Source organism: Euprymna scolopes, chromosome 15 (genome assembly GCF_053919585.1).
Source record: "Euprymna scolopes isolate OS-2025 chromosome 15, ASM5391958v1, whole genome shotgun sequence".
Classification (NCBI taxonomy): domain Eukaryota; kingdom Metazoa; phylum Mollusca; class Cephalopoda; order Sepiida; family Sepiolidae; genus Euprymna; species Euprymna scolopes.
The window spans coordinates 97,047,459-97,063,234 of NC_136496.1; the positions used below are offsets into that span (position 1 = coordinate 97,047,459).

Below are 15,776 nucleotides of genomic sequence, written 5' to 3' on the forward strand. Positions count from 1 at the left end.
TTGAGTGGCACTAAGCCTCTCCAAGGTCTCAGTTCTTTCCGCGCTTTGTCCAGCGGAGGTCTGGTCAGTGCTCTCTCCTTGGTCTTTCCATCCTCCTTGACCCTTCTCGGCTATTTGGTTTCACACTTTTTTATGTGGGGGGGGGCGGTGATGAGACAATGGGAGGGGATGCGTGATGGGAATGCGTGATGGGGATGTAGAAATTGTTGATATGCAGCTTTAGTGTTCTTCATTCCCTGTAAAGCTTCTTCATGTTTTGCCTCTGCAGCAGTTTGGCTCACGCATGTGGTTCATGTGTATTATTCTCCACATTCAAGAAGTTTCCTTAATATTTCAGCCGTTTTCATTATCGTTAGTCATTGTATCTTTGCAGCCATTCCTCTGATTCCAATTTCTCCCATTCTTTTTCAAAGTTTTTCGGAATTGTTCCTAGTGCTCCTACTATTATAGGTATTATTTTGATTTTCTTCATCATCCAAATCCCTTTTAACTCTCTGACTAGCTCTGTGTATTTGCTCCATTCTCCTTTTCTTTCATACTCACTCTGTAGTCAGCTGGGACAGCAAAATCTACGATTTGACAGGATATTTCTTTCTTGTTAATTATTATGACATCTGGTCTTCTTGCTTCGATGGGTTTGTCGGTCTGTATGTCCATGTCCCATAGAATTTTGTAGTTCTCGGTTTCGAATACAATTGCAGGCGTATGTTTGTACCATTTGTTTGTATGTTAAATTACAGTTGTTTGCATAATTTCCAGTGTACTGCTCTCCCCACTTGGTCGTGCTTGTTTTTGTATTTATTTTGGACCAGTTTGCTGTATTCACTTATTATATGGTTTATCGTTTCGTCTCTTTATCCACAGAATCTGCATTTGCTGTTTTCTTATGTTTTATCGATCTTTGCTTTGATATGGTTGTTTCTTATCGAGTTATCTTGTGCTGCAGTTATTAGGGATTCAGTTTCTCGGTTTATATGTCCTTTTCGCATCCATGTCCAAGTGTTTTCGTTATTCTCATCTTTTGTCATTCTTATGAATCTTCCATGTAGTTGTTTCTCTTCCCATTTTCTTTTCTTGTTTTGTCATTTGTCTCTCTGTTTTTTGTTTTTTAAAAAGAATTTTTCAGTGTCTCTCGCTGCTATAATTATCCTTTCAGTATTTTGCATTATGTATTTTTCTAGTTCTTTTTTATGTCATTCACACAGTCTTCTATGCCACCGTCTTTCCTTTTCACATAGAGTCTGTCAATATCATCCTTAGAGTGTAGTGCATTGTGCATGATCATGAGTTTCCTGGTCTTCTGATCGAGCTGTCTCAGTTCTTCTTTTGTCCATCCTATAAACAGTCCAGAGTATCTTACTAGTGATACTGCCCATATATTTATACCTTTTATTAGGTTTCTGCTATATAATTTCGTTTCCAGGAGTTTTCTTGTTCTCCTGAGGTATTTCTTTCCAATTCTCTCTTTATTATTATTATTATTATTATTATTATTATTATTATTATTATTATTATTATTATTATTATTATCTATATATTAATAGGATGGCGTGTGTGTTATTTATTTTGTGTGTTATGCTTACATTCAAGTGACGATCGTTTAATTGTTATGGACTTACATTTCTTGTAATAAATAATTTTACCAAGAATTCTTCATAAGTTTTGGTTTTGGTTTCAATTGTAGCTGATGGCAGTTAAGTAATCTATTTAGGAAATAAAAATATGACTTATTTTTTTTTATAAATAATTTTACCAAGAATTCTTCATAAGTTTTGGTTTCAGTTTCGATTATAGCTGAAGAAATTCAAGGTATATATATATATATACATATATTTTTTTCATAAGTTTTGGTTTCGGTTTTGATTCAAGCTGATGCACCCAAGTCATATGGATACATTTTTTTATTTTTGAAATTGCAACTTTATAATATATAAAAATTGATAGAACATTAACTTTATAATAGTATATACAAAATCTGCAAGAATTAAAATATATTGAAGCATACTTTACAACCAGGCTATGCCTGGCGTCCTTGCTAACTTAGATAAATGCTTTTGCAGTTTTAACAAAAGAGCTACAATAATATCAGGGCATCTTCCATTTACGTTGAACATCTACAGAATACCAACATCAATATATTACATATGAATGGGGTGAAGTGTGCTGGAAAATGGTTTGAGGAGGTGCCTGATGAAGTGAGAACAAGTGAGGATGGCAAGGTAGAGGTATGTTGAGACAAAAGTGTCATAACGACCAAGCAACTGGAACATAATCGTCCGGATTTGGTCGTCATTGACAAAGTCTAAAAAAACTGGCAGGTTGTAGATTTTTCAGTACCCTGGGACAGGAATGTGAGAGAGAAGGAGAATGAGAAGTGGAACAATTATGTTCCATTTGCCTTGGAGATAAGGCGTATACACGGGGTTAAAACACAAATAATCCAGGTCATAGTTGGTACACTAGGAGTAGTATCAAGTCGTCTGGAAGGACAATTGAAAAAACTACAAATCCCCGATGTTTTAGGCGGCCTTCAGACTTCTGCAATTGTAGGTACCACCAACATCCTTAGTCCTGGTTTGGAGCCGGGATTGAGGGAAATCAATCCCATCTTTTTCCAGAGAGACGTTGATAAACGAAATCAGAATTATTATTATTATTATTATTATTATTATTATTTCTTACTCACTTGGAGTTCTCACACAAGTCATTACTGGTGACTGCTCACTAGCAAAAACAAGTAACATTCCCTGGATTTAAATAACAGCAACTCTACACAGACTTCCAGTACTCTCTGCATTTTGTCATCTACATCACGTTCTTGCAACACCTGTTCACCACTGAGTTCACATTGATAATAGCTGCTTGTTTTCCATGGCGTTTGAATAACAATAAGCTTTCTCAAGGTTCCAGTAGTCACCTTTCTGTTGCAGTAGAGCTTTAGATGACGCTCTCTCTCTCTCTCTTGCTTTCTCTCTCCCCCCCTCTCTCTCTCTTCAAACTTTCCATCCTAACAGACTCTTCACAACCATTTTCTGTGATGGCAACTGATAGCACTGTATTTCTGTTTCTTTTGGAGGAGGTTGGTTGGTGGATTCATGATTAATCTGTCGCTAAGTTAAAAAAACATTCCAACTCTAACTACGTTTAAAATGAACTGTTCCATGATCAAATCATGTTCACCCATTGACTAAAACAATTTAAAATAAATACATATCAAAAAGTGAAATTCATTTGATTGATTTAGAGAATATTTAGCTGGTAATGACAATTATTTTTTTATAGAAGAAGGAAAAATATGTTTGTTCACATTACATTTAAATTTCTGCATGTTAGTATGGGCGAGGATGTATGGTAACAATACTTCATGGAGAGTTGAATGGTGGCTTTATAAAAATTTAGGTTTGGTTGGGTTGTTTTTCAGCATATCAACCCTTTTCAGGTTATTTAATGGCAAATCCGGTTATTTTGGAAACAGTTTTTATGCTTCAAATTCTTTATATCTTCAAATATTTATTTGTAGAGTTTGGTTTGGTTGTTTTACGGTATGTCAACCCTTTTTGGATTATTTGATACCAAATCCAGTTATTTTGGAAATAGAATTCACGTTGCATAGAGTTATTTTGTAGAAGGATTTTATTCTTCAAACTCTTTGTATCTTCAATCACTATTTTGCAGTGTTTGGTTTGGTTGTTTTATAATGGGTTTTATCGTTTTTGTTCCCTGCCCTGCAGAACATGAATGAGTTTTGTAATGGGAGAGAGAAAAGGGTTACAATATTAATGCTTGATACATTTTAAGTTAGGAGACCAGTCAAGAAGTAGGGGAGCTAGAAAGAGAAAGGGGAAATAGGAAGAAGGAAAAAGGGGAAAAGGTGGTTTGTTGTTTTTGATTTTGGTTTTGCAGAACATTATTAAGTTTTGCAAAAGGAAGTAGGAAAAAAGCATGAATGTTAGGTGCATTTCGTCTCAGGAAACCAATATCTTCAGACAGCCTGATCTGATAGCACCAGTAAAAAAATTAGTAGCCGTGAGAGGTTTTCTAGTCTGGTAGATGGAACCTACTTCAAACTTGACAGTATTTTCTATGTATTTATTCCAGCTCATAGGCCAAAGTGCATACACCTCTTGCATGCAGACTTTTCAATTTCCACCTCCTGACCTTGTGTCACATTTTCTTGCAGTGGAAGGGAAGTAAATACTCACAAAATACTCAAGTCCAATGTAAACAAATTTTTGTTGAGCCGTCTCCATGAATAATTAAATTCTACCCAACTTACACTATTAATGATTACTACACTACCACATTACATTCATTAATCCTTATCCTCGAGTGGCCTTCGGGCTTTGATTAGTGGTGACTTCCAGGGTGGAACAATAAATTTGTCACCCTAAAGAAAACAACACTACAGCTGTATTTTAAAACTTTTATTAAAAATCCATTCAGGTAACTTGATTATGTAGTAAAGCTGACATTTTTTCAATGTTTATTTTTATTTTTAAAGCTGACATTTATTCAGCCTTAATCACTGTCTTGATACAGGTTTGGAGCTTTTTCACAAACGCCGGCAGGAGCTCGGCAAATACTTGGCAGATGGCGGTGATCAGGCTGGCTTTGGTGATGACTCAGGTTGGTGATGTTCTTGACGTATGATCAAACAAATTAATCCAGTAGGTTCAGGTCGGGAGAGGAGGTAGGGCAATGAGAGAAGAATACAAAGTTATACCACTCCTTCTGAAGCCAAGCCTAAGTCCTGCTGCACACACAGGGTCTGCCAGCGGCTACCTGATTGCACCGGGGGATTGCCACACTTTTCAGCACATCCCAGTACACTTTGGTGTTCACTTTCAAACCGACTGTGAAGATGTGAGGTGGTATGATGTGGTCCTCACTTGAAACCACACCAAAAACCATAACCGTGGCCAGAAACTTTGTTGAGCTGTGCCCTCAAGCATAAAACCATCTGGATTTGCAGTTTGAGTGTGCTGGCAATGGTCCTGTTGTCATAACTTGGATCAGAAGAGAGCACGAGTTGTACGGCGGTGCATTTCTAATCTTGCTTGTTAAATATTGTGTCACTTTCAAACATGATAGAAAGCTTCTATCGCTTTTGGGATTTGTACACCACTGCCTAACTAGTAGATGGTCTGCAACAAAAAAGAAAACCGGTTTTCATCAAACAGAAATGGAATCATGTCGTCTTTTCTATGGCGACAATTTTATCGTTCCACTCTGTAAAAATATAAATATATATCAAATTTTTCAAAAAATTACCTGGAGCATAAGCAAGGCCGCATCCAATTGCAGGAATCATTAAAATAATAACCTTTGAATCCGGAAATGATTCGAGTAATTCAACACCAAGAACACCCAAAGTGTTGATGAAACCCAAGCACCAAAATGTGCAGAAATAAGCAGCCAGCATAAACAAATAATCTCGCGTTTCAAGTGGACGTTCACCAATCAGAGATGGACGTGCAGATCGGTCACTGTAAGCCACTTCCGCTCTGTAAATAAAAGGAAAATAAATATTATTCAATGCTTCAAAGTATATTGTTTTAATAACAAATGTACTACTTGTTGTGGTGTGATTACAGTATCATACTGCACTATATCATCGACCACTTTAAATATTTTAGCGATAGGGTAATGTGGGAGACATGAAAGATGAACCAAACTATGTTGTCATATATATATATATATATATAGTAATTTATAAAATATATATGGCGATTAAGCTACACTGAATATTCTGCGTTTCATCCAACTATAGGATTCGTCAGGCTTATGCGCGAATTCTGTCGCATAAGCCTGACGAATCCTATAGTTGGATGAAACGCAGAATATTCAGTGTAGCTTAATCGCCATATATATTTTATAAATTACTAACTAGCTCTACCTACGTATTGAGCACTTTGGAAGTAAATACTTAAAGTTTACGCATAAATCTATACTTTCGTATAGTAAATTTATGTGAATAAATGAAATAGTTATATATATATATATATATATATATATATACAGTGATGATCATATTTATTGGCACGGTAAAATAAAAGTTAAATTTTGTCTAATAAATTCTAAAAAAGGGATTAAATTAAAGAAAATAACAAAGTATATTATGTATTTTTAACTGGCCTTTCCGATGCAGCAATCGGATTTTAGAAAAAATAAATAACAAAGGAACAACAAACATAATTGCAAAAAACCCTCTTAAAAGAGTGCATTTAGGGCGTTACCATTCCTTATATCTCTTCTGTGCTCGTGCTTTTCGTTGTGTTTCACCTATATACGCTTGTTGACAGTTGTTACATGGGATGGAATATATACCGGCATCGGATGTGAGGGTTTTGGGAGAGTGCTTGGTAGTTTTTAATGTCTGTTTTATGGTTGAGGAAGTTGTTTGTATCAGGTGAAAACTAAGTCTATTAAGAGTGTCGTAGATTTTTGTATTTTTGGTGTGGGTGGGAATGAAAAGATGTCTGTTTAATAGTGAGGTATCTGTTTTATTTTTCTGTGTGTTTATGTTATAGTGTATTTTCGTAGCTTTTTTCTTTGCGTAAGAAATGAAATAGGATGGATACTGTAGTTTTCTTAAAACATTCGTAATATATTGAAATTCATCATTAAGATATTGGGGACTGCATATTCTAAAAGCACGTAAGAAAAAACCTATAATCATGCCCGTCTTTATTTTATCATTGTGGTGTGAGTAATAATGAATATAGTCGTTTTTGCGTGTGGTCTTTCTATGTACTTTGAAACTCAGATCGGTTTCTGATCTGATGAGGAATATGTCTAGAAAAGCTAGGGAGTAGTCTTGTTCGGATTCATGTGTAAAATTTATAGATGGTTCCACTGAATTTAATTTATTTCTAATTTGTTCTATTTGTGTGTTTTTAGGGAGAAAAATAAGAATGTCATCTATATATCTAAAATATGTGGAGTTTTTAGGGAGTCTGTGTTTAAAAGAGTTGGTTTCTAAGAATTCTAAGAATAAGCAGGCTAGTACACCACTAAGGGGGTTACCCATAGGGAGTCCAAATTTCTGTCTATAGTAAGAATTATTAAATTGAAAGTAGGTTCTATCAGTGATGAGTTTTATAATTTGTATTAGTGTGTCTGAGGAAAAAGGTAGGTCGGCTTTAATTTTGATTAAGTGCTTGTGGAGTAGATTAAGGCATTTTTTGATTGGAATATTGGTGTACAGGGAAATTATGTCTAAACTATGCATGGTTTTATTTTGCATGTTCATATTTTTTATTCTATTTAGGAGGTCACCAGAGTTTTTGATATGTGAAGTGCTGATGGTGCCCATTAGTGGAGTTAAAATTTGGGCAATAGCTCGTGCTAATTTATGGGTGACGCTTCCAATGTTTGATATTATAGGTCTCATAGGGACGTTCTCTTTATGTATTTTTGGGAGGCCGTATAATATAGGAATAGTGGGGTGGTATTCTATGTTATTTATCCATTTTTTATCATTTCCGATAAGTTTCTTTACGGATTTATTAAAAGTATCGAAATCTTTTTCTATTGATTTTAAATCTATCGGAGTGTATATATCTCCGTCTGCCAATAGTGTGTGCATTTTCTTTAGATATAGGTCTTTATCTATTATAACTATACCACCTCCTTTATCGGCTTGTGAAATAATAATGTCTTTATTTTTTGTTAAAAGTTTTAAGGCATCAATGTATCTTTTTGGTAGTGCTAATTCTTGAGGTTGGGTAGTTGTTAAAGCTATTATCCCTTGTATGAAGCCTTTAGTAAAATCAGAGTCCTCTTGTCTATAATTTTTTAGGGTTGTGTTAGTGGTGATTTTCGAATGCTTGCTGGTAGCGAATTTAAGACCGAAACTGAGAGCTTCAGTCTCAATGTCCGAGAGTGGTTTAGAAGTAAGGTTTAGAATAAGGTCTGGACGTCCCAAAGTTTTCCATTTGCTGTTTTTTATCAATTTCGCAAGTTTGTTATTCAATTTAAAGTTATGGCGTGTGTTAAATTTTTTGATAGATCTGTAAATGTTCTTAATTGATCTGGGTGTTTTCTTGTAATTTTGTTGATAATCAGCAATTAATATCCTGGCTTTCCGAAAAAGATGAGAGCTTTGGTGCTTTAAATATATTATAGATGACAAAAGATATTTCTCAATGTAATCCGGGAAAATATGGTCTGATGTTTTAAAAGATTTAGGTATGCATGCAGGTATGACTTTTTCTTCAATACATTTTTCCAGAAAAATTCTCCTGTTGTTGTGAGAATTTGCTGCGATTAAGATGCTCTTATATGTTCGCAGAGAAGATCGGTTTTCCATTTCGACAGAATGTATAAGGAATGAAAAAATATACCAGCGGTGGTTGACGTTATGTTTAAAGAAAAAATAGAAAAAACCGAATGAAATTATTAAAAAATCAACGTTTCGTCCCTGTTTCAGAGGACATCTTCAGGATAATTGAAATATTTCGACAGAATGTATAAGGAATGAAAAAATATACCAGCGGTGGTTGACGTTATGTTTAAAGAAAAAATAGAAAAAACCGAATGAAATTATTAAAAAATCAACGTTTCGTCCCTGTTTCAGAGGACATCTTCAGGATAATTGAAATAAAAATGTGATAAAAAAAAAATATATATATATATATCATCATCATTCAATCAATCAGTCTTGATGACTAGTCGGGGCCTCAGTGCTGTATCCTTCGGTATTAGCATAGTCCTCTTTCTGTGTGAAACATCCGGTCACAGGCACTACATATGTGGGTGCCAGAGTTGTGTCGTCTATAGTGTCTCAGCTCTAATGCTTCTCCAATCTTTTTCTCTATTTCTTTCTTTTGTGGAGACTGTTCTGCCAACCACTCCTTTCTTTGGCTTGTTCCTACCAACTTTCGACATTGATGTTCATTGCCTTCAGGTGCCACTTTGTTACATCTTTGTAGCGAAGCTTCTGACCTCCTACCTTGTGGGCTCCATTTTCCAATATCATCTTTGGAATTCGGTTGTCTTCCATTCTAGCAATGTGCCAGGTCCATCGTAGTTGCATAGTAGCAAGGGTAGTTTCCACGCTATCTAGGTTTGCTCTCCTGAGAACTTCTGTGTTTGGTATGTGGTCACGCCATTTGATCTTCATGATCCTTCTCAGGTATCTCTGTTGGATGACTTCCAATCTCCTTATGTGTTCTCTATACAGAGTGTAGGTCTGGCAGGACAATGGCTTTGTAGACTCTGCACTTTGTCTCTAGCCAGATACCAGCCCTTGTCCAGAGCCTCTTTTCTAGCTTGCCAAAGGAGGCACATGCGCTTTGGATTTGGCAGCTTATTTCTTTGTCAGCACGGTTATCAGTGCTTAGAGTGCTTCCAAGATATTTGAAGTTTTCAACAACTTTTAGCACCTTGTCATTGATTGTTATTATAGGCTCTTGTGGGTCGTTGTTATCAGCTCCTTCCTTGTCTTGGCCTTCAGTCTTGCAAGGTTGAACAGTTTCCCATTAGAGCATATGTGGATAAAGACACCTTCTTCGATACTTTGATGAAGCAGCATTAGGATGGCTGTCAGAAATAGGATGAACAGTGTTGGGGCCAGTACGCATCCTTGTTTGGTACCGTGTTTTACTTCCAAGAGTTCGCTTTCTAGATTCTCTACTACAACTCTCCCTTTTGTTCCTTCATGAAATTGTTTGATAATTCCCACAAAGTGATCAGGGCATCCAAACACTTTAAAGACCTTCCACAGCATTTTTCGGTCAACCGTATCAAATGCTTTATGGAAGTCTACAAAGACTATGTAGAGCTCTCAGTATTGTTAAATGGCTTTTTTTTTAATCTGCCGTAAGCTGAAGATCATATCTATTGTAGATCTTTCATGCCTAAATCCACACTGTGATTCTGTTAGGACCCTTTCTGCCAGTCTGGCTAGCCGTGCTTGCACCACTTTAGCCATTATTTTCCCGGCAATGGTCAGCAAAGACATACCTCGGTAATTGCTGCAGTCTTTGTGGTCACCTTTGTTTTTATAGATTTGGATGGTCATGACATCTTTGAATTCTTGTGACAGCGTTTCTTGTTACCAGCATTTTGCTATTAGTTGGTGAAGTTTTCTCATGAGTTGTTCTCCACCGAACTTGTATACTTCAGGTAGTATGCTGTCAATTCCTGGAGATTTGTTCAGTTTAGTTTTATCAATTGCTTCTCTTACTTCCACAAGAGTTAGTGTGTCATTCAGGCCCATCTGCCGGGGAAAGACTATTATATGGCTTAAGATCTCCTCATCCGTATTGGATTGTACATTCAGTAGAGTGCCGAAGTACTCTTGCCATCTTTGAATTATCTGTTTTAGTTGGGTCAGTATGGTATTTCTATCTTCTGATAAGAGGGTGTTAGTCATCTGGGCTCTAGGGCCATAAACTTCCTTCAGTGATCTGAAGAAACCTGCAGAATTGTTTTCCTCCACTTGCTTCTGCATATCTTCAGCCTTTTTCAGCCACAAGATATTTTCCATTTCTCTTAGCTTTTTCTGGGCTTCTGCCCTCACTTGTTTCAGCTTCTTCTGGTTTGCTCTAGTCGGGTTGCTTAGCTTTGATCTTAATGCTTGGTTTCTTTCATTTATTGCATCTCTAATTTCTTGGTCATTCTCATTGAACCAGTCCGCATTCCGCTTTTTTGTGTAACCAAGTACCTCTGCCACAGCGGAGAATACAGGCTTGCTTAGCAAGTCCCACATTTGTTCTGGTGAATCAGAATCATCAGTGGTTTGTTCTAATGCTGAGTTGATTGCAAGTTCTAGTCTATCTTGCCATTTTCTGTCTCCGAGCTTTGATGTATCTAGCCTTCTCTTGTGTTTCGTTGTCGCTCTACTGTACACAGGTTTTATGGAGAACTTGAAGGTAGTCTTGATTAGGTAGAGGTCTGTTTGGCAATCTGGTCCTAGAATAGCTCTTGCGTTCTTGGTATCTTTAAGGTCCTTCCTTCTTATGATAACATAGTCCAGGAGATGGCGTCTCTTTGATCTGAGATGTTCCCAGAAGTAGTAATGGTTATCTGAATGTTGGAAGTAAGTGTTTGTAATTACCAGTTCAAACTCCGTGCACAAACAGAGCAGCAGTTCTCCATTTGAATTGGGATTTCCCTTTCCAAATTTTCCGAGAACAGGGCTCTATGTATTGTAGTCATGGCCCACTCTAACATTGAAGTTACCAAGGAGAACTAGCTTGCAGGGACGTTTGCTATGGTGTCTTTCAGCAGAGAGTAAAAAGCCTCCTTTTCTTCATCTGGGTACTGGTCTCCCGCTTTATAGTTTTTTAAATCAGACATTTGCTTCTCCTACAAAGGTTGCCTTCGCCACGGCTTACAGGAGCCCTCTCTACCCCAACACACACATACATACACACAAACACACACGGTGCTAGTTGGCCGTTGACCCCCAAAAAGGGTTCATTCGCATATATATATATATATATGGACATTTGAAGAGGTCACTTGTGAGCAATGACTCATTAGGCTAGTGGTTAAAACTGCCGATTATCAATGCGATAGTTGTAGGTTCAATTCCCAGCTGGGGAAAGGTGCTAGTCTAGTCGCACTGATGAGTTGTCATATAACGAAACAGTACTGTATGTGGATGACTATATATATATATATATATATATATATATATATATATAAATGAGTGTAGTCATCAACAATTGTTATGTTTTTTATACTTTTTTATTATTTGATATTTTCATTTTTCAAATTATTAAAATAATTTTAGGAAATAGTTTTAACGTGTTTCGGATGAGCTTGTGTTTTTGAAAGCGTCCTCTTCAGAAAGTTTGTAAAATATTTACTTTGTAAAATATTTAAAATTTAAAAGGAAAATCTTCTATCATCAGAATGGATAGCGAAAACATTATCTTACATTTGAAATATTTTACAATATCATTTTCAAATTTAATTTTCAATTTATGTGCTTATAAGCAAAATTTTTATTTATATGCTTATAAGCAACATCTATTTTGCTAATAAAATTTCCTCCAATGAGATGAGCCATTCATTGAAAATCCAAGGATTAAGGAAAAAACTTTAAAATTATTTGTATTTCTTTGTCAAACAAATTTTGTTGTAATTGTACATAATTTAATTCAGAGTTTCCATTTATATATATATATATATATATATATACACACACACACACACACAATATATATATATATATATATATATATATATATATATATATATATATATATATAACAGGAACTTCTGGAATAAATTATGGATTAAATCAAAATGAAATTATGAATTAAATCAAGCTAAATAAATAAAATCAAACCAATAAATAAAAACCAAATTACATATAAAAAGCCAACAGAAGAAAGTCTCTTTAACAACAACAAAAAAATTGCTTCTAAAGACGATCAATGATCGAAAGCGCTGACAAAAACTTTACTCGGCAACCTAATACACAACTTACCAACTGAAACAAGAGAAAATGCTCGGCAGATCGAGAAAATCAACAAAAAAACAACGATGAAAGAAAACTCTGTCATATTTAATCAAATGTGCCTTAATAACGATTTGCTGCCTATATATATATATATATATATATATATATATATATATATATATATATATATATATATATATATATATATATATATATTGTTTTTAAATCCCCGAAACAGTGTTTCATGGTAAACAACTGATGATCCCTTGAAAAATAAAAAAATTGGTATTATAGTAAATTTGAGAGAGTTGATGCAGTGATTGCAGGTGATTAAATGACTTACTGACTAGATGTTTTTTTTAACGAATGATAAAAAGTAATTTTTTGTATGGTTTCAAATGTTAAAAACTTCAAAGACTATATATATATATATATATATATATATATATATATATATATATATATGCATATATATATGCATATATATGCATATATATGTGCATATTTATATATACATATGCATATATGTATATACATATGCATATATATACATATGCATATATATATATATATACATATATATATATATATACATATACATATACTTTCCATTTGTCTTTACAAAAGCAGTAATTTGTTGTTATACAGTCATGAGCATATTCTGGTCTTCTAGTATGTAGTAACTAGAGGCCTCATCAGGCAACAACGCTAATATTCAAAAGTGGAATTATTAATGAAAACCGAAAATCAACTTTCTGCTTATAAAAAATTACTGTGTAGCAACAAATTACTGCTTATGTAAAGACAAATTTAAAGTACAACTTGCTCTACTTCCGTATTGAACACTCTTGCATTAACCACGTTATATTTCACTGGTTATTTTACCTTTTAAATATAGCAACCTCAAATTATATATACACACACACACACACACACACACACACACACACACACACACACACACACACACACACACACACATATATATATATTTAAAGGAGATTAGAACAATAGTCTAAAGAGCAGAGTGTATTTTAATGTAATAGTGAAATTACTAGTTTAATTAAAATACAGGAAAGAAAAAGTGCTAGTTGTAATTTAGATATATAATAAGCTCGATAGGTAAATATCCTAGAGCTAATTTAATATTTAGTAATGTGATTGATAATTTAAAAATCAAATTATAATTAAATTAAAAATCCATAAGCTGAAAAGCTATAGCAAGCATCTATATTAGTACTTTAACCATAGTTCCTGATTTCAAAAGGCAAAAAATTAAAAGATACATCTGCCTTACTTTTTAATGCTAGGTTTATTTATGGTGTCTTTTAAATTTAATAAAAACCCTTCACAATTTGCTGATGAGGAAACCTTGTTTATTAAAAAACTATATGTAATAATTGTTGTCCGTAACTTGATGTCTACCACAATAAAAACACTGTTTTCAGAAACGATCGTACAAATAATTGATTTTGTTGATGTTCCTTCTTATGAAACGGATTTTTAATTTAATTATAATTTGATTTTTAAATTATCAATCACATTACTAAATATATATATATATATATATATATATATATATATATATATATATATATTTATATATATATATCCATATATATATAAAACTATATTCCAAAATTTATGATGTTGACTATCTTATTATTTATTCCTTCAATTAAGATGACATTTACAATTCTTGACAGTATCTGTTTCATAGTGCAAAATCAATCACTTAATTATTATATCAATCAGTGAATTTATAATAATTAAGTGATTGATTTTGCGCTACAAAACAGATACTGTCAAGAATTTTAAATGTCAACTGAATTAAAGGAATAAAGTGTAAGATGGTCACCATCATGAACTTTGGAATATAATTTTTTGTCATTTATTCACTATATTACTCTGTAATTACATTGAACTTCTGGTATATATTATAAGAAAATATATTTTTACAGATATATATATATATATATATATATATATATATATATATATATATATATATATATATATATATATATATATATATATATATATATATGCATATAAATATGAGAAAGCCACTTAATAAACAATCAAAACTTTATGGATTTGAAAACCTCAACGAGGATAACAATGGTAATCTTGCAAATTATCTTTTTTCGGAATAAAAGTGTAAGAATGAAAATGTGCTTTAAAAACTTACGTTGTCTCAAAGGTGTCATCTCCTGTTAAGGATGCTGTCTGGGATGTCGTAGTTTGAGTAGGTTCATTATACGCAGGTAGTGGCACATCTATGTAGGTTGAAGGCAGTTCAGGAAGTTTTTCCGGCTCTGATATCTCACCGGATAATCTTGCCTGGACCAGTTCGATAAAAAGTTTGCACGAGTTGTTCAACCCATTGTCTTCAATTGCCATTCTTCTTACGCTGAGACTTTTGGGAATTTTCTTTCCTTCTTTTTGTTTTTTTTTGTTTCGAGTCCAGATCAAAATTTGAAACAAATGTTGAATTTTGATGTCTTACAAGTGATTAATTTTCTTTCTTTCTTTTTTTTTTTTTTTGAATTCTTAATAAAACAAACAAACAAACAAACAAAAAAAAAACAAACTCGTAGATATTAATGCAACTGAACTGAACTTGAAGTCTTAGCTGTTGTCGTTTGGGTTGATTGGAGAATGGACTTTTATATAACTGAGTAAGTACTCACACACAGATGATGACACTTCCAAGGTACATACTCACAATACTATATATCTATATCATGCACACACATACAAACAAATACACACACATACACACATAATATAACATATATATACATACAAGCATGCATATATATGTATACATATAAATTATTTTATTGAAAAAACTATGTTAATAGTACACCTCTTTTTCTCCATATATATATATATATATATATATATATATATATATATATATATATATATATATATATACTATCCAGCTTAAAACAAACACGATCAATCCTACCATAACTAATTCTAGAGAAGATAAACTGATAAGCAAGATATATATATATATATATATATATAAATTACTTACCAGCTTATCTCCTCTAGAATTAGTTATGGTAGGAGTGATCATGTTAGTTTTATATATGAACGTTTTCCTCTGTGTGTGTGTGTGTGTGTGTGTGTGTGTGTGTGTGTGTGTGTGTACAAACGTTTTCCTACTGTATTATGTTTCAAGAATAATTCAAACCAGTCTTAGCCAGATTGAAATCAAAACTACAAATTTGAAATTCAAATTCTTTTATTTAATTATTTTATTATCTTTATCATTTGATTTAATTTATTTACGACAGTAGACTGAAAATTATAATTAATCAGCAAATATACACTCCTTCCAGTC

At 33.5% G+C, this 15,776-nt stretch overlaps 1 protein-coding gene across 1 annotated transcript; it reads right to left on the minus strand.

Annotated features, from left to right (window-relative positions):
• Positions 1–3,176: 3,176 nt before the first annotated feature.
• On the minus strand, positions 3,177–14,994 carry LOC145294203 (uncharacterized). The gene is made up of 3 exons (XM_080141313.1): positions 14,610–14,994; positions 5,272–5,504; positions 3,177–3,187 (listed from the first exon to the last, which is right to left on the minus strand). Exons 1-3 carry the CDS (start codon positions 14,819–14,821, stop codon positions 3,177–3,179), a joined length of 456 nt encoding a protein of 151 aa, XP_079997439.1. The 5' UTR covers positions 14,822–14,994.
• Positions 14,995–15,776: the final 782 nt, after the last annotated feature.